This window comes from Ammodytes marinus (assembly GCF_949987685.1).
Source record: "Ammodytes marinus genome assembly, chromosome: 7".
Taxonomy (NCBI): Eukaryota; Metazoa; Chordata; class Actinopteri; order Uranoscopiformes; family Ammodytidae; genus Ammodytes; species Ammodytes marinus.
The window spans coordinates 26,301,484-26,320,039 of record NC_137211.1 but is presented as its reverse complement, the minus strand read 5'-3'; the positions used below and the strand labels follow the sequence as shown (position 1 = coordinate 26,320,039).

The 18,556-nt window shown below is 39.8% G+C and overlaps 1 protein-coding gene across 1 annotated transcript; it reads right to left on the bottom strand.

Moving 5' to 3' along the window:
• Window positions 1-7,650: 7,650 nt before the first annotated feature.
• LOC307253038 (mitogen-activated protein kinase 12) lies at window positions 7,651-17,923 on the bottom strand. The gene is made up of 12 exons (XM_080030873.1): window positions 17,686-17,923; window positions 16,016-16,145; window positions 14,932-14,990; window positions 14,095-14,206; window positions 13,635-13,664; window positions 13,248-13,295; window positions 13,009-13,123; window positions 12,653-12,724; window positions 11,451-11,530; window positions 11,170-11,248; window positions 10,518-10,691; window positions 7,651-9,347 (listed from the first exon to the last, which is right to left on the bottom strand). Exons 1-12 carry the CDS (start codon window positions 17,817-17,819, stop codon window positions 9,286-9,288), a joined length of 1,095 nt encoding a protein of 364 aa, XP_079886999.1. The 5' UTR covers window positions 17,820-17,923; the 3' UTR covers window positions 7,651-9,285.
• Between the last annotated feature and the right edge of the window lie 633 nt (window positions 17,924-18,556).

The following is an 18,556-nucleotide window of genomic DNA, read 5'->3' as shown; positions in this document are numbered from 1 at the left end:
CTTTCTTCATAAGTCCGAATGTCATTTTGATGTGAAGTGGACCTGGCTTGGCGTTGTTTTGTCGGGTGTCCCTCAATAAAGCTGGGCCTAAAACAGCACTGAGGTCAAGCAGAGCAGTGTGCGGAAGATGGAACTGGGTCATTAGCCACTTGTCATCCTTTGCCAACAAATCTTCTTGGTCCTCAAAGATTCTCTCCCTCCGAATCCTTTCAGCCGTTTAACCTTTCTTTTGTTCTGGCTTTTATATCTCAATCAGTGAAAATACTGTATAACCGTGATGATTGAAGTAACAGGTGAAACTGGAACAATATGACACATTCATAACACAGTACACAATAATTGATCATTGATTATTTTCTCTTTATTGTCTGCACATCTTCCCACTTTTTGCTGGGAGATTTTCTTCAGTCAAGCTTAGGGTCTAAGGGCAGAGGGTGCATACTGTGTACGGAATGTGAAGCCCACTAACGAAAATGGCTATTTGTGATATTGGGCTATACAGATAAAACTGATTTCATCATTAGATGTTTATTAATAACCCAGGTTAATTCTAATGAGTTGGTATAGCTTGGAATAAACACAACATAAATAACTAACCAACCAACTAATAAATAAATTAGAATTGCTTTTTCAAAAAATAATAATAAGAAAAAACAGAGCGCTGGGTTAATGTAAAGCCTATCCTATCCTAATTAAAATAATCGTGGTCTTGAAGGGCCGGCACTAAATCAATGGGGGCAGATACTGCTGCTTCCAGGAGATCCCTCACACCTTCCCCTGTTTCTGCTTCCCTGTGACCAGGTTCTGGACAATTGTGGCCAACTGCCCCCACGTCGACCTCTTCAGGCTCCAGGATGTCCCCATGTTCCAGGCAGAGGTTGTGGAGGATGGTGCAGCAGGTGACCACAACAGGAGCAAAGGTGTGGCTCACCTCCAGCGACCTCAAAAAGATTGAGCGCCAACGGGTCTTCATCATTCCGAAGGAACGTTCAATAATGGACCTGGCTCTGGACAGCTTCACATTGAATCGGGCTTGCACCGGATTCAGAGCACGGGCCCGATATGGTGTCATGAGGCGGATGGGGCCAGTTAGGCAGGGGTACCCACTGTCTCCCAGGATGCAGCTCCCGTCTGGCGGATACAGCTGCTGGATGTAGACCGGGCTGTTCCTCAGCACACGTGCATCATGGACAGACCCAGGGAACCCACAAAACACGTCAAGGAACTTCCCTCGATGGTCACATATGGCCTGCAGCTGAATAGATGGAAACAGCTTCCTATTAAAATAGCAGGCTGCATCCTCTGCAGGGGGTTTTATTCGGATATGGCAGCCGTCGATAGCACCAACTGCCACGCGAAATGCTGGTGAGCCAGCCGCCCGGGCAAATCCAGCACCGACTTCCTCCATTTGGTCCGGTTGAGGAAACCTGACGATCCTGTTCATCAGACCTACACTGTAAGCAATTGCTGTTAATTTACGGCCAAATTTTAACAGTAATTTACTGTATTCATGTATTACAGTTATTTACTGTACTTAGCAATGCATTGTGGGAAGGTACATTTGAAAAGACAGCTCAGAAGCCCTTAACAGTATGATAATGTTTTAAATTACAGTATACTACAGTATTTTTTGGAAAGTGGGCGGGCAACGGCCTTTTTCAGGAACATTAGTTTGAAATGAGCCATTCCAGATAGGACAAACTTCGAAGGACATGTGCTACGCATCAACAAAAAGTCCAGCATTAGGTCTACTCTGCATTGATCGAGTGGAGCGTCTACAAATGTTAAGGTAATATGTTTCTGATCAATTATTTACTCTTAAAATGTGGCTTTAGATAATGTTTGAAATTAAACTAATGCTCAGCAGCCTGTGTATCAAGTGAGTATGTGATTTTAGAATATTGTTTACCAGTGAAGATGAGTTAACTAGCTCAAACATTTATACTTAAGCGCATTTTAGAGTCCATGTATGTTCAAACCTAACAGTGTTGAGCATTAGTGAGTCTTAGAGTCTTAGTCTTTAGAGTAGTAGCCTACTGGTTGTTTTTAGCTAGTGGATAGCCTTTAGCTCCTTGTTAAGAGCTGACGCAGTGGAGCTGATTATCATATCATGCCACCTATACATTTGAATTGAAGCCTAATATATCAACTGTTTCAAGTGTAATACATTGTCAATTTTGAACCCATAAAATAGTACATTTTTTACAGTCAGTGTCTAATCTTTGACTATTCTGATTTCAGATGCTTCAATGGTATAGCCTTAATCTGGAGAGAGGCACAAAGGCCATCCGGGGAACAGTTCCCTCCAAGAAGACATGGTGTGGGGGTCCAGAAGAAGTCAGCTACAGTCAATACACATGTATCAGGTCAGTGCATTCTCTCTCATCTCTCTCTCTCTCTCACTACTACACTTTTGATTGAGTGATGAAGCAACATTTAGTCACAACAGACTTCATCAGCTTTTTCAGCAGTTGTTTCTGTACATTCCCAATTCTAGATATATTTTGACAATTTTTTTTGTTGCTGTTTTACAGTCTCAACACTGGATCAAATCAAGATGAAGGAGCAATGACAGCAAGGTGATGGTCATCTCTACCCGACCCAGAAGACTCCTCTCAGATACCAGCAGTCTACAAACAGCCAGACTCTTTCTGGAGCTAAGAATGCTCCTATCTCACAAGACTCTTTAAGAGGTAAAAGACAAGCCTATACCTCAAAGGATTATTTTAAGAGGTAAACCACAAGGCTTCCATGAGTTTCCCAAATGATCATATATATGTTTAACAGAGAATGCATTGTATTAAATAAATCAAAATTGTATAGCTGTATTTGTTAATACTGCCCTTAATAAAAGTCTGTTTGATTCACAATATTTTAAGTTGTTTACTGCTTATTTTGCATCACTTCAATATTAATGTATGATATGCATATGTCTTTAGGCCACAGAACAAAACATGTGTAATGTTAGAAGTTTGATATTTTAATTTGCTACATTGAGTTATTGTATTACATTACATCTGTCTAAAGCAAACATTTATCAGTTATCTACTTGCAACCATCTAATCAGAATGTTAATTTATTTTCAAACTGAGAAATACTGCATTTCACTTTTACTTTGAAAAACTGTAAAATATTCAACAGTAAGAATACTGTAGAATTAACAGTAACTTGCTGGCGTCTCTGCTGCCAGTATCTTACTGTAAATTTAAAAAAATACAGAAATATACTGTTTTTTCGATTACAGTAAAATAATGTAAATCAATTTAACAGTAAGGGTGCTGTAAAATAACAGTAACTTGCTGGCGTCTCTGCTGCCAGCATTTTACTGTTATTTTACAGAGAAATTATTTACAGTGTACCACTGCCCAGCTGATCTTGTGCACAATCCTGTGTACCGTGGTTTTGGGGATGTTAAATGCCCTTGACACCACCCTGTATGAGGCTGCATGGGCCAGCCAGTAAAGGAAGACCAGGACCTCCAGCTCCTTGCCCCATCCATGATCGCACTCATGCGGAAGAGTAGCCGTGAGAGCAAGAATGGAGGTTCTTGTCAGGCGAAGGTCAGGGCGGAGGTTGGAAACCCCATCAAAAAATAACTGGAGTATAGGCACAGTTGGGTTTAACTGGCAGTTTGTTGTTGTAGGTTGGATGTTCTATAAAATAAAAGATCAAATGTTGATGTATGCAAGACTTATTTGAATTCCTGTTCAATCCTGCCTGTTCACTGTTTTATATCGGGCCAACTGTTTTACATAGGCTATATAACTATTCTAAATCCTGCAAACACTGTTAGGCTGGTGCTAGAAAAGCTACTTTCATTGTTTATTTACAGTAAGAGATACACTATTAGGACTGAAATGGCCAGATTATACATACAATGATGCATACCAGAATCCGCTGATTTGGCCACATGTGTTCATACAAGAAAGGTAGTCAAAGGTAGTCATAATATTTCAAACACACACACACACACACATATCTCATTTGCTACGTGTGGAATAGGGTAGCATGCCTATGGTGACTAGTTGAGTAGAGATAGTAACCTAATATGTATAAATGAATTGGACAAAGTAATTTCGAAGATAACCAGGTTAGGTAATTGTTATTGTCAATGTCCACAAAGTGGAAAATGTTCTTCTGCTTCACCACAAACAATATGAGCAAACAAATAAATATGATTTGAATTAGAATGATACACTTTATTTGTAGCCTATATTTTAATCAACAATGGGGACTGCACTGAATAACAACATCGAAATGAACTAATTACATTTACAATGACAGTGAAATGCTTTTTGTAGCTTTACAGATAATACAGAGTTTTCAAGTTAATTAAAACATACATTACAGAGCAACAGCATCCGAGCTCTCCGGATTGATCTCCGAGTGTACGCACGTCTCTCTCGTGCTCGGCGATTGGCGTCATGGATCGCTAAGGCAACCATCATTTTGAAATTATTTTGAAGTTTTCAAATTTGGCGGATGAACTGCGACGGATATAAGCAAGAAGGTCAAAGTTCATGTCGCATTGTTATGACCTCATAGTATGTCCCAATTGTGTGCTTACTGCATCCTAAATAGATTATTTTTATCGTCAGATGTAGTATGTAGAATAGAAAAAAGAAAGAGTATGCGATTCGGAACGCAACCATCATCTGAAGATTTGAAGACCCCAGCCATGATCTCTCCTGGTGCAACATACATGGTAACTAGGCCATTGAAAAGGCCTGTCATGAAACCCAAAAATCCACCCTCATATCCCTTTCCATGTCAAGCCTGAGGACTGGCACCTGTATGTTGAGTCTGTCATATTGGATGCATTGATATGTCTCCCTAACAAAAAAACAACAATACACACTACACTAAAAAGGATTTAAGATAGTAGCCTACATTAAAAAATTTAAAATATTGACAGCATAAATATACTGAATTACACTCTGTTGGCTGGCAGCAGGTGAAGGACCCAAACGCAGATGATGTCGTGGATGTGATGATTTATTTAAATGAAATAATATTAGAACCACCTGGTTCAGAACAAGGAACACGACAATGATCCAACACCAAACAAACAAGACAGAGGAGACGAGACAAAATAAAATATTACATTGCAACTATTTACATGTGTACAAAAACGTGATTACAAATAATCATGGTCCAGCATCTGCTGGGCTGGTGCAGAGATGCGGCCTGCGAGTCTTGTCCTCCTTGCTGCTCCACTGACCTATAAGAGAGAGGAAAGGCATGTTACTCCGTTATAGAAATTGCTGATACGATCAGTCGTTAAAAAGACTATTGTTTTGAGCTTAACACCTTGCACCACTGACCTCAACTGCACAAGGGGCTTGTTCCATATTGTCCCTGCATTCGTCCTGCTCAGCCTCCTCAAAGTCCCCAACTCCCAAGCAGATGTTAATAAGGGCAGCACAGCAGGTAATTATGGCAGGGACAAATGTAGGGTCCACCTCCAGGGCCTTGAAGAAAATGCAACGCCACCTTGTTTTCATCATACCAAAGGCCCGCTCTATGATACAGCGGGCCTTGGCATGATGAAAATTGTAGCGCTCCTGGACTCTGCCGTGTAGTGGTTCCCTGTCAGGAGACAGACTGGCTGCTCCATGCAGGGCTACACACCATCCCCTACAAGGAAGTAACCTGCAGGAGGGTACAACACATCAGCGAACAGAGGGCTGTTTTTGAGGATTCTTGTGTCATGCACTGACCCCGGGTAGCCTGCAAAAGTATCCAAAAACTTGCCACAACTGTCACAGACTGCCTGGAGCAGGATGGAATTAAACAGCTTCCTGTTCAAATAATCATTGGAGGTCGGACCTGCAGGTGCCTTGATTCGGATGTGGCAGCCGTCAATTGCCCCCACACAGATTTCAAAGGCATCTTGCTGTGCCAGTGCAGCAAATCCTTCTCCAACTGCATCCAGCATATGGGGCTTTGGGAGGTGGATGCACCGCTTCCTATTGTCCACAATCTTCTGGGCCACCTTATGGACAGCACGGAAGATGCTGGTCTTTGGGGTGTTGAATCCCGGCTCAAGGGAAGGACAAAAGAGAAGACCACACAAGAAAGTTAGTTTAACCAAATTATAATTTATTTAACCAAGTTTAAATTAATCTAATAAATGGTGCATGAATGTCAGTAATCAGTAGTGAGTGCGGTGTCTGTGTGAGTGAAGTGTGTGGCATGACACAAAAAATAAACATCAAAAACTACTGTACAAGAGGCACACCATATGTCATTCCTCAACATTTTTCGTACCTTGGTGAAAATCTAACTTCCCTGATTTGGTCTGACTCTAGACTTTCAGCTGACTGTGTGTGTGTGTGTGTGTGTTAATGTGTTTATGTATGATATTTATGTTGGAAATTGTACTTTCTGTGAGTTATGTTGTTCATTGAAGAAAGATTACTACAAGTGTAATTTGTGTTTAAATATAAGTGTTACGAACTCCCTCGTTGTCCTTCCCCTCCTCCTTGCTCCTCATTGCTCTCAGATGCTGGTCGTCAGCCTGATTAACGCTGCTGATTTTGAAGGGGAATCTTGCTCTGCATTCCGAATAGCATACTCATTCTTTAATCTATACTACATCCGACGATAAAAATTATCTAGTTGGGATGCAGTAGGCATACTATTGGGACATACTTTTACTTATTTAGTTCATCAGAACATTGCGCCTTGATCTTGCGTCTTGCTTTTATATCTGTTGCATCCCCGTTTGTTTTCATATGGAGGCTCTGTCGATGCGACGTCACTTCAGGTTCGCACTGGATTATGGGTCAGAATCGCCCAAATAGGATGCTGTTTTCAACACTAACAATCTTGGCCGGGTGTAATAGACATCCGGGTCTTTCTAACCATCCTAAATCCGGCCTAAAGAATCGAGACATCCTAAATCTTTTTTCTTCCATACTAAATAGTAGAAAGTATGCGATTCGGAACGAAGGGTCTGTGGCCTCCCCGATTCTGACCCACAATCCAGTACCCACCGGAAGTGAGGTCTCATCGACGGCGCCTGTTATGAAAACAACCACGGATGCAACAGATATTTATTTATCTAACTTTTATTTATACTCAAGAGATCATTTGAGAGGTGACCCTCATTTGCAATGATGTCGAGTCAAACAAATGCAAAGCTAAAAAAAAAACAATAAATATGCAATAAAAGCAAGAGGCAAGACCAAGACCAAGGTGCAATGTTCTGATAAAATAAACAAGTTAAAGTATGTCCCAAGTGTATGCCTACCTACTGTTAATTTTATTTTATATCTTAATTTAGGTTAAAGTTTATTGTAGGTACTGTTAGTTTTTATATTTTAATTTAGATATATATCTTAATTTTAGCCTAATGTATGTTTAATGTATGACTTGTTTTATGCTACTGGATACCTGAATTTTCCTCGGGATAAATAAAGTATCTATCTATCTATCTATGCTAACTAGATTATTTGTATGGTCAGTAGTACATAGAATAAAAAAGAGAGTACGCGATCTTGAACGCAGGGTATAGCATGATATGATGCTGCCCTCTAGTGATCAATGATTGCATGACACTTTGTGCCTCTTTATTTATTTATTTTATAACTTCTATTTGAGCCCTTGCAATTATATAGTCCTTCCAGCATAATTCATAATCTGCATCTTAATTTTATTTGACAGGGACAGTGCATATTCATTTCTATTAATATGCCAGATTTAGCCAAAGGGCAAAATGTCATCTGTGCTCCCTGGCCAGATGTTACAATAGACTCCTTACTAAGCAGTTAAACAAAGCAAGAAGGGCGGATAACACATGTAACCTAATCTAAAGCACCACTTTGTGATGACACATTATTCAAATCTACATATAGAAGTAGTCAGTAGTCCGAGGGATAAAATACTTGAAGCATGCAGGCCAAACAAGAATTAGCATCAGACAAATACCAATAAAGGCAGCGTCATCATATTATCACATTTTGTCTATAACTTTTAAATGTATGTTTATACAAAGGCTGTATTGGTTATTTGTACATCATGGACATCAGTGGACATATTTTCTTATGAATCTAACATTTTCTAGATTTAAAAGGAGAAGTGATTTGGTCCGTTTAACTAATTTCCTGTCAGTGACTGAAGTTAGCAGTCCCCTCCGTTGTCACTACGTCTACATCAGATGAACACACAGCCGTCTTCGTCAGATAGTGCCGCGATGGATAGCAGCGAGTCATCGTTCACGGGCACATAGACCCGCCTCTTTATAGCTCTCTGTCCCTTGATTGGATAAAAACGTTGTACAAAAATACAAAAAAATTGTATCTGGCAACTACTGCAAAGCTGAATGACTGGGAGAAAGTATACAAACAAAGATATTTCGCTTACTTCTCCTTTAATTTAGACTATTTTCATAAGTGTGCCCTGAAATTAAGGTTGCAGTTAGAAGCATGCAAAGGTATTTCAATTATTTAACCATCTGTAGTTTTTCTCCTGGCATATGAATAGCTGGGTATTCATTTGTTTTAGAGAAGAACATCCCAACAGTTATAGACACATTAATTTGGAGACAGAACTGATTGAGCTATGCTGTCATTTTTCACCACAACATTTGTTTTTGGCAGCAATTTCACACCAATGTGTCACTCTTTATACATTGTTTTATTGCAAAACAGCGGAGTTGAGCAAAATAGTATCACAAATAAATTCCCATAGTCCTAATGTGATATTGCACTAAATACCCTATACATACTGTATGATTAAAATATTACACAGAAACACACACAATGAGACATATATAATAACTTTACCTCATAAGCAAGCTGAAATGTTACTAAAAATATTTTAATCTATCATTTATTTCCAACAATTTTCTTTTATACATTTATTTTTTTTCCAATTTTGTTTTTAACATTTCACATAAAGAAGGTTGAGATGAAAACCATGAGACTGAAAGAGGGAAATAGATTATTTTGTCAATATACTGTATTTTGTAATTACATTTTTGTAATGAGAAGACATCCAGACCACTGGATTATAGTGTCTTGTGTCTAAATATGACAGAATAAAAAGAGCATTATCGCAAGCATAACTTCTTACACTTTCTATGTTCTATTGTCCTACACAGGCCACCATACCAAATGAAGCTGCCCTTTTAACTGCAATACATTTCAGAAGTACCAACAAGTATTTGAGATATCTTCATTTGTCTATGTTTGTGTCTCTGAGCTTGACGGTTTTGTTGACCTTTTACAGTATGTGTATGTATTCAAAGCATGCACTGCGAGACAACGGCACATCAGTGTCCTACATGGCTGTAATACTGGGGTTTTCGGGGTCAAAAGTCATGATCTCCATGTGGATAAGACCTGAATAGAAAAAGAAAATAAGTTTTAAAATAAGTTTTACAAAAAACAATCTTTTAAAAGCACCATAGTGTAGATGTGTTTTTAAGTAGCATAGCACAGTACTGATCATGTTTAATATACTAGGATAGTTGAGATTTAATAAGATAATCGATTCTCTGCTAGGATTTCGGCTTGAAAATAGCCTCGTTCGACTTGGAGCCGTCTTGCTCAGACCTGCGCAACTATGACGCGCGTCTTGCTGAGCACACAACAAAAATGCTGCAAACATGCTGTGAGCACAGTAAGCCGAGCGTTATACTTGCGCAGGTCTTAGCAAGACGCCGACATCTCTACTGTGATTTGTAGGTCCGCCCCCTGAAAGTTGATCAGCTGTCAGTTTCGCTTTTTTTGGGGTCAGTCAGGGTGCATAACAATATAAGAATAAAACAAGCAAAACAGTGACAGTCATGCCAGGCCAGCAGGCGGTGATAATGTGTCATGTCAGGTCAGACAACATAGAAGAAAGTTGTGAAAACAAATCTGTAAATTTCAAAAGCAAAAAAAAAAAACGAAGCAGATTCACACGTTTGTGTTGAATATATTGATTCCCCTCTGCTGGCCGTAGTAATGCTGTAGTAACGATAGGTCGCCTGTGAAACATTTGGCACGCGTCCAGTCGTCCACTCGAGCCTCCACTTCGTCTCAAATCTCTGTTTGACCCGTTAAATGAGACGTACACACTGGACGGTGTTTACTTAAAGCTCCATTTTCAGTTATCTTAAAAGGTGAGGTAAGGGATTCTGGAGAATTTGTTGACAAACCACTTTTTCAAAATCAGTGAATATTTCTTCACAATCTGCTACCTGTACATACGGTGTGGTGTGTGTATGTTGAAAATAAATCTGGTTGACATTCCCTTTGTTTACATACCAGTTTACAGAGCCTAGGCTGTTTATTAAACCTTTTTTATGAAGGAAATATTCACTGATGTTGTCAACAAAAAATCTCCAGAATCGCTTACCCCACCTTTTTATGTCCATTTATCCACGTCGTAGCTATGGATTGGACAGAAAGATCCGATTCGAACTTAGTAAAAAATTCTTCGACAGCGGCCCTATTGCTTTTGTAAAAACTCAAAACAATCTCAATGTAACAATCAATGCAACCTCTTCTAAACACAACCAGACTTACTCTTCCACTCCCCGACAGCGAGCTCCAGGCTCTCGAAGGAGTCGTCGTACGGCCCGGAGTCCGGCTCAAACTCTGAGTCGTGGTATTCACCCAGGAAAGGGTGCGACAGTCCCTGCTTCACTGTCAGCCTGGTCTCTGGGTCCAGCAGTAACATCCCCTCCACAATGTCTAACGCTGCAAGCATACAACCATACTTCAGGAAGGTTTCTTGACAGCTAACATTCTGGCTTCTTGACTAAAAACTTCAAACTAATCCTCCGGTTAAATATGTCCTTCCACCAGAGTTTCACGAGTCATTCAATCTCCTATGTGTTAAACAGTAGAACGTTAATTCACTGAATATGTATAAGGCAGGTACACCTTCCATGTACAAGACCTTTGGGGGTATAATGGTTCACCTTGGTAGGCAAAATGTTGCAAAGGGGTATGGTAAAGTTATAAGGAAAATTGGTGGTTTTGCAATATATATACAGGTGCATCACATGTTTTGAAATGCTGGATTTTTTGATTTCCACGAGCTGTAATACATAATTTAAAACAAAAACCCTTCCATGATAGTCTAATAATATGAGATGCGCCTGTACAGTATTTATATTTTTCTTTTCACAAATCTCAGTCTGAATGTAAACAAGTAGAAGCAGTTCTTGCACACCATTATCCTCCATGGTGGGAAACACCTCCTTGAAGTTTTTCTTCTTCTGTGGAGGAAGACCTTGCACAAATGTCTGCGCCTGGAAAACAGTGACGGGTGAAGGGTGTGGTCACATTTCATTCCAAAGCATTGGCTTAATATACAGCCAGGAAATATTAGGACACAGACAGTTAAAATAATATTGAAATGTCATTTTACCACGTATATTTGAAATACATGCTTATTCCAAAAGTGAAATGAATCATCATTTTAATATTGCATGTAGTCTAGACCAAACTTGCATCTTTACTCTGCATCTTCTGAACCAGGGAGGCGTCAGGGGTCCCTGTCAGACGGAGGATCTTCTTCAGCTGATCGATACCTGAAGTGGCTGCTGAAGGAAACCTTGTGATTGGCAGTATACACCTTTATAGATCTACTGTTAGAGCAGGCCAATATGTTGACCACATAGGTTGCACACATCCTATCAAAATGTTTTGCTTATTCAACAACAACAAAAATAAATGAAAAAAGGGAGTATTAGGTCAAATTACTAATTATTTTAAAAATGATTCTTGTCAAATTACGACTTTATATTTGTAATTTAATCTATTTATTTTTTCCTCACCGTGGCCCTGATACTCCATCGTACTTGAGAGCCACAGTGGACACTTTAAAAGTTTTTATTTATAAGTCTGAGAGGTTCTTCCTGGAAATCCAGACCCATATCTAGAACGATATAGGGTCTGGCCTCGATCAATAGACCTTTGCAACTCAAGGGGCGGCACCTACGGGTGCATTTCAAATGCCACTGCAGGAAATTGGATAGCACTACGACCAATCAGAGCAACATATTAAGCCCTGTTCGTTTAGCAAACAGCAGGTTAACTGTTAAATTAAACTTTTGGCGTGGTCGGTCGGCAAAACAGAACATTCATCTTACTTGCTAATGAAAGATTTGAGTGCCGTCTTCCAAATCGCTAAGTGTCGAGGCGAAAGCCGTCTCAAACTCGAACAACATATCCACAGCCATCTTTGATGTTTGCTATCACGGCTTTGGCGGCACATGCACATCACTGTCGTCATCCGGTTACGTCCTCCCCAGAGCACCATATAAAGGGCTCTGGCCCGCCCATATCAGATAGAACGATTTGATTAGTAGCTCAGGATTTCATGACATATTAAATGAGCTTCAATGGAGAGTTTCCAGACCAACAGGCACAGCTAATTTAATTTGCCAGCTCCTAGCGGCAGGTCTGGATTTCCAGGCTAGTTCTTCTCATGTAAATCGGTGAAATACTGTTTGAAGACTCACAATGCTGCCTCTAACCTTATACTATGGGTGTGTCAGAGAAGTGAACTACAGGCTCCGCAAATGTAAACAAATCCCCCTCCTCTGAAACTGCATAGAGCAGCTTTAAAAACTGCCTAGGAGAGTGTGTCCTTATGGCTACTGTAATACATTAAACATTACAAATCCAGTGAGCTGGGTGTTTGAGGATACTGTCATGTCCTTGGAATAGAACCTGGCCAGTAATCATCTCAGCCAGGATACAGGCAGCTGACCACACATCCACTGTAAGGGAGAGAGAGAGAGAGAGAGAGAGAGAGAGAGAGAGAGAGAGAGAGAGAGAGAGAGAGAGAGAGAGAGAGAGAGAGAGAGAGAGAGAGAGAGAGAGAGAGAGAGAGAGAGAGAGAGAGAGAGAGAGAGAGAGAGAGAGAGAGAGAGAGAGAGAGAGAGAGAGAGAGAGAGAGAGAGAGAGAGAGAGAGAGAGAGAGAGAGAGAGAGAGACTTTTGAATAATACAAATGGAATACTGGTTCATAGCGGTTTTGTATTAAAGGAAGGTGATATTATTACCTGTCTGACTGTAGTGCATCCAGTTGAATATGACCTCCGGGGCTCTGTACCAGCGTGTCACGACATAGCCAGTCATTTCACCATCGGTCTGCCTGGCCAGCCCAAAATCCAGGATCTGAGAAGAGTTACACTCTAGGTTCACCACTCAGAAGTCTGAAGTCCATTTGGCCTTGATAGATTATACAATATTTGTGGCATTCCGTTGACTTTTATTGACTGTTTTGATTAAACATCCCCACCTTTAGTTCACAGTTCTCGTTGACCGCAAGGTTACCAGGCTTCAGATCCTAAAAAACAAAGCAGGTGAGTTTTTAAAAAAAAGCAAAGATCAATGCAAGATAAGAGGGCAGCAGTGACTCCAGGAAGTCACTCGCTGATTTAACACAAAGCTAAGCAAACTGGCTTTATAGCAACTCCCCTACATGCATGAATAAACAACACAGACACGCAAGCTTCCCCCCTATGCACATTCCCATCCAACGTGCAACCAGGACAAACATGAATCCCATTCTAACTCTCCGCAAGGAACGTGTTTTTTTTTTCCCAAAATGTGGAACTATTCCTTTTATACAATTCAGGTAACTGAAATCAAGTGACATCTTTTTAAAAAGTGTTAAAATACTAACCCGATGAATGATCCCTGCAGAATGAATGTACTGTGAAGAAAGAGAACGTAGATTTAAGCACACAGTATAAACCAGCACACACACACACACACACACACACAGATAAGAGGGTCACACAATCTTGAAGGCAATTATCACAAGCTAGTCTTGTTTTCCCATTTTAAAAACGTGCTCTCGCTTTCTTTTCCATGAATCAATTTGGGTCATACATTGACTGGCAAGAGAGTGACAAGGCATAAGGGCAAGGCAGCCATCAACACTACTGTTGTCTGTCTGTGAATGGCATTTGAGACAATTATAACAGTAGTGAAATGCAGCATTTAAGTGAGACCTTTAATGCTTATGCCACTGCCATTTTGTGTGCTGTCACAGCGTACATACCTTACAAATATTTACTGTAAACACCTCACCAGAGGCTATGTTCATTTCAGTTATATCAATGCAGGGAATGCTCACTAACCTTGAGTCCTCTTAGAAGCTGGTAGAACAGGTATGTGATGATACGGTCGGTTAATCTCCTCTTCTTCATAATGTGGCCCAGATCCTGGGCTACTAAAGGCATGACTAAATAACTAGAGAAAGAGAGGCAAAACAACGTGAGAGAGAAAGAATGAATGGATGGACAGAAATCAACAGAAGGGACATTTGTGGATCATGGTCCGTTTATCTTTTGAAAATTCGATTTGTGTTTTACAAAAGGATATAAAAAAACAAAAAATGTGTAGTCATTTGATTTACGTTTTAAATACAAAAACCAAAAGGTCTTTGTAACGGTCAGAAAGGCATGGACAAAAACCAAAAAGGATTTGATTAGAATTTTTTCGTTATAATAATAAAATTAAAACCACTGGAAGACAGAAACCGAAAAAACGCACGTCGCAGTTTACATTGTAAGAGCGTGTAAGAGGACGGTGCTGTTATTGTAACAAGAACATGAAAATCAAATCCTTTCTTGTTGTGGTCTATCCCTGTCTGACTGTGATAAAGAAAAAAAGGCCTCATATTTTATGAAGTTTTGTATTTTAATACGAACAAATCAAATAAGCACTAATGTTTGTTTTGTTAATCTCCTTTTTGTGAAACTAAAGATAGAATGACCAAAAGATACACGGACCGTGGTGAGGGAATACAACTGCAAAAGAAACAACAACCGAAACATAGCCGGGAACACATCTGCCCTCACACATCCCTGCTTGAACTTCTCATAGTACATGCACACACATGCACTCAGGGTCTCTCAACAAGCTGCGACAACTAGCACAAGAATGTGTTTTTTTTTTTCTGACTGCCAACTCACAAGGTTTGGAATTTGTCCAGGTTGAAGTCAGGTGTGAAGACATCGAGAAGGCAGATCACCTTTAAGAAAAGAAAAAGACTTAGTGAAGACATTATCATAGAAACCCTATCTGTTCCAAACTAATTAAAAAAAAACCTTGCACACATATGTAGAGCTCTACATTTACCAAGAGGTGGTCAAATGCAGGGCAGGATTGTTACTGCACTGATATCATTGTCCTTGGAATAAAAAGAGTGGGGGTTTACTGAATTTGGTCCATACCAAAGATTATGTATGTCAAAGGCTAAGTGATATACAGTGTTTGTATTTCCTGAAAGGTTTGAACTGTAAACACTGGGTCCGCTCACAACACAACAGTCCTGGCTTGTCAGTGAGCAGTGATGGCATTATGGGCTCTAGTATAATGGTCAACAGTGTTTGCGCAAGCTCAAAATGTATTAGCCTGAGATTTACCTGCCTGATTGAAAAGGGATCAGACAAATCCTCTGATTTATCAACCGTAAGACAGGGAGTGTGAGCAACCATTTAATGGGAGAGTTCAGTATTATTGAAGTAGGGTTGTATGAGGTATTTATAGTTAGTCTGTTACCTTATGGAGATGGCGATTTTTGCCACGTATATACATGCTTCCTTCAAACATCAAAGTCTTTTCAATTGCACGCTAAATGTAGGATTTTTTCACTGCTGATTGCGGACTTATACGCTACACAGCACTAGCAGACGGCTGTTTATTTTGCACTTATTTCAAGTTCGGTTATGTCTTACTACACCAACGTGCAGCGAATCAGCAATGCAAAAACCCTATATTTAGTGTATAATTGAACCGATATTTACTTATTAAGCAAGCATTTGTTTATTTGCAGATAGACTTTTTCTTCTTGCCCCCTCTGTAACAGTACAGTACAATGTTGACCTCTGCTACTGAGACGTCTCTTCCAAACTCCCTTGGATGATCTGACAGCCATCTCCATAAGGTAACAGACTAATTATGGATAAGTACTCCATTCAACCCCACTTCAAAAGTACTGAACTATCCCTTTTAAAAGAAAGATTTCCATCCACGCCTACTCTATGCTGTGCTTACATTGTCGTGCTGTATGTGGCGCAGCAGCCTGAGTTCCCTGTAGGCCCGTTTGGCGTGGATGAGTGACTGGAAAGGACGATAAAGCTTCTTGATGGCCACCTTCTCCTTGGTCTTCTGGTCAAGGGCAGAACTACGTGGGAACAACACACAGTGACATCTATCAAACATCTTTTGCAGGGCTGGGCGATTTGAACTCAAATCAACATTACCATTAATTGAACATTTTATCTCGATTATATTAAGTGAACGATTATTATTTTATTTTTTTAACCCTCATTCTTCACTGACAAGGTTTTCTGGGATATTTTTGATAATTAAAGAGTGCATATCTTTTTGATTGTTCATTTTTTTTATGAAGCACAAATGAAAGATTTATGGTTATTTATTGAATTACAAACTGAAATCAAAGGGTCGCTTAAAAATGAAAAGGACATATTTTAGTTTTGAAGTAAAAGTAAAGTTTTCTTGAACAGTAGAAAATCAATACGTTGCATTTCTTGCCAACAAAGACAATTATCTTGAATATTCTCATGTGAAAAGTAGAAAATAACTTGAATTTCTTGTAATTTTTTTTTTTTAAATATTGCCATGTGCAAACATGTCAACAGAACACTGCTGATTGCATCAAAAGAATACATTTAAAACAATCTAAATAATAGACATGGGAAAGATTACCTTTGTTAGAGGTTTTGAATGTTGGTTTCCATTATTTTTCTATTAATTGCCCAGCCCTACATATTTGGATTAATTGTGATTTAATGCTTTAATAGTTGATTTATTATAATTGAAGACAAACAAATTGCTTGGAACAACAAGCCTTTATAAGCACAATCTGAAATGAAACACTCAAATGTCACTATTCAGAAATGATGTCCCCCTCTGTTATGGACTGACCAAATGTGATCCTATTAGTTTGAGCTGTCTGCCTGTAAGTGGCTTATCATTAGATTGAACTATGACAGAGTTATCTTGGTTTTTTTCAGCAGACATCTTTTTTTTCTGTGTTGTTGGTGGAGGAGATTCTTGTCATATTGGAGGACCTGCATTGACTTGCTGACTTAGCCCCAGGCAGACAATAGTGCTTCTGTTAGCAGATGAAAATCTATGCCTCTTGGACCGAAAACAAGTAGGCGGGGATTGGAATGCTGATTTAAGGCCTAAAGTATATACATGTAGCATATAACTATTTAGTATGTGAGGCATTTACATATTGTTAAGTGAACAACAAGAAATTAAGCACCTTTGACCATTTACAAAACAACATTCCTATGTTATCTGGCATTAAATCATTTTCCCAGTGGTCCTGGGCCTACTATTGAAATAATCATGTATTTACTGTTAGTGGGTAACTGTAATCTTAAATGATTATGTAAAAATAAACATTTAAATGTCCCTATAAAAAGTGAAAGTTGTAACTAACCTATAGGATTGGGATTTATTGACAGTTTAAGATAGGAGCTTTTTTCTTTTTTAATTTCAGTATTTCATAATAGGCCTAGTTCTTATAAACATGTCATGATTTAAAATGGGTGAACTATTTGTAATACCACATGACTTAAACACACAAAATAAGAAAAACAACTGACACGCACTACTGCTGCAGTTTCCTCGTCAGTGTAGCGGGAGGTCGTGTGCCCCATTCCCGGGGTAAAAAAACCACAACAACTTACCAAACGGTCCCGTAAGCTCCAGAGCCGATGGAGCGCAGCGCGGTGTACCTCTCCGGGACGTCCCAGGTGGTTTTCTGGATCTCCTGTCTGTGGTAACCCGGCCGGACGGGAGAGTCCTTCACTGGAGAATCCATAGCGCTGGTAGGCTACTTGCTTCAAATCAAAGCCGTGTTTGACGTCCGAAAAGCCCCGCAACAGTCTCGGAATGTCCGCAGCCTGACAGGTGAGAACCAGCAGGTAGGAGGTAAGGTAAGGGCAGCTAAAGAAACGCCCCCCCCCCCCCCCCCCCCAGCCTGCCCCCGCCCATTCGGCACATGACGACGGAGCTGTCAGTCCCACAAACACACACTTCACCTTGCTTGGGGCATTTACAGTGGGCATTTACAGTGGTTACAAGGTGAGTTGTACTAGCGCTTCGACACAATGACATGACATCGGAGGAATGTTTGGTTAACTAAAGCTACTTAGACAATGTAAAATTAAATTAGCACATTGAGAATGTAGGCCTATACTATTGTGATATGAAATTATAACTGAATATACAAATAAGTCAAATGCCACTGAGTTTATTGCAGAAAAATAAAAAGTACCAATCCATGTTTGTGGAGCTGTTGTAAGACCGAAGGAGCAGTGTGTGTGTGTGTGTGTGTGTGTGTGTGTGTGTGTGTGTGTGTGTGTGTGTGTGTGTGTGTGTGTGTGTGTGTACTGCAGGGTGCCATCATAACATGGATGTCCATCACTAGGTTAGTAGGCTAGACATATCAGTTGATGAAAGTGGTTAACACCTTAAGCATATTGCTTTACTGCTGAAACTTCATGCTAAAATCATATTTCATTTGATCAAAAACCCTGCAGACGTGATAAGGAGTGG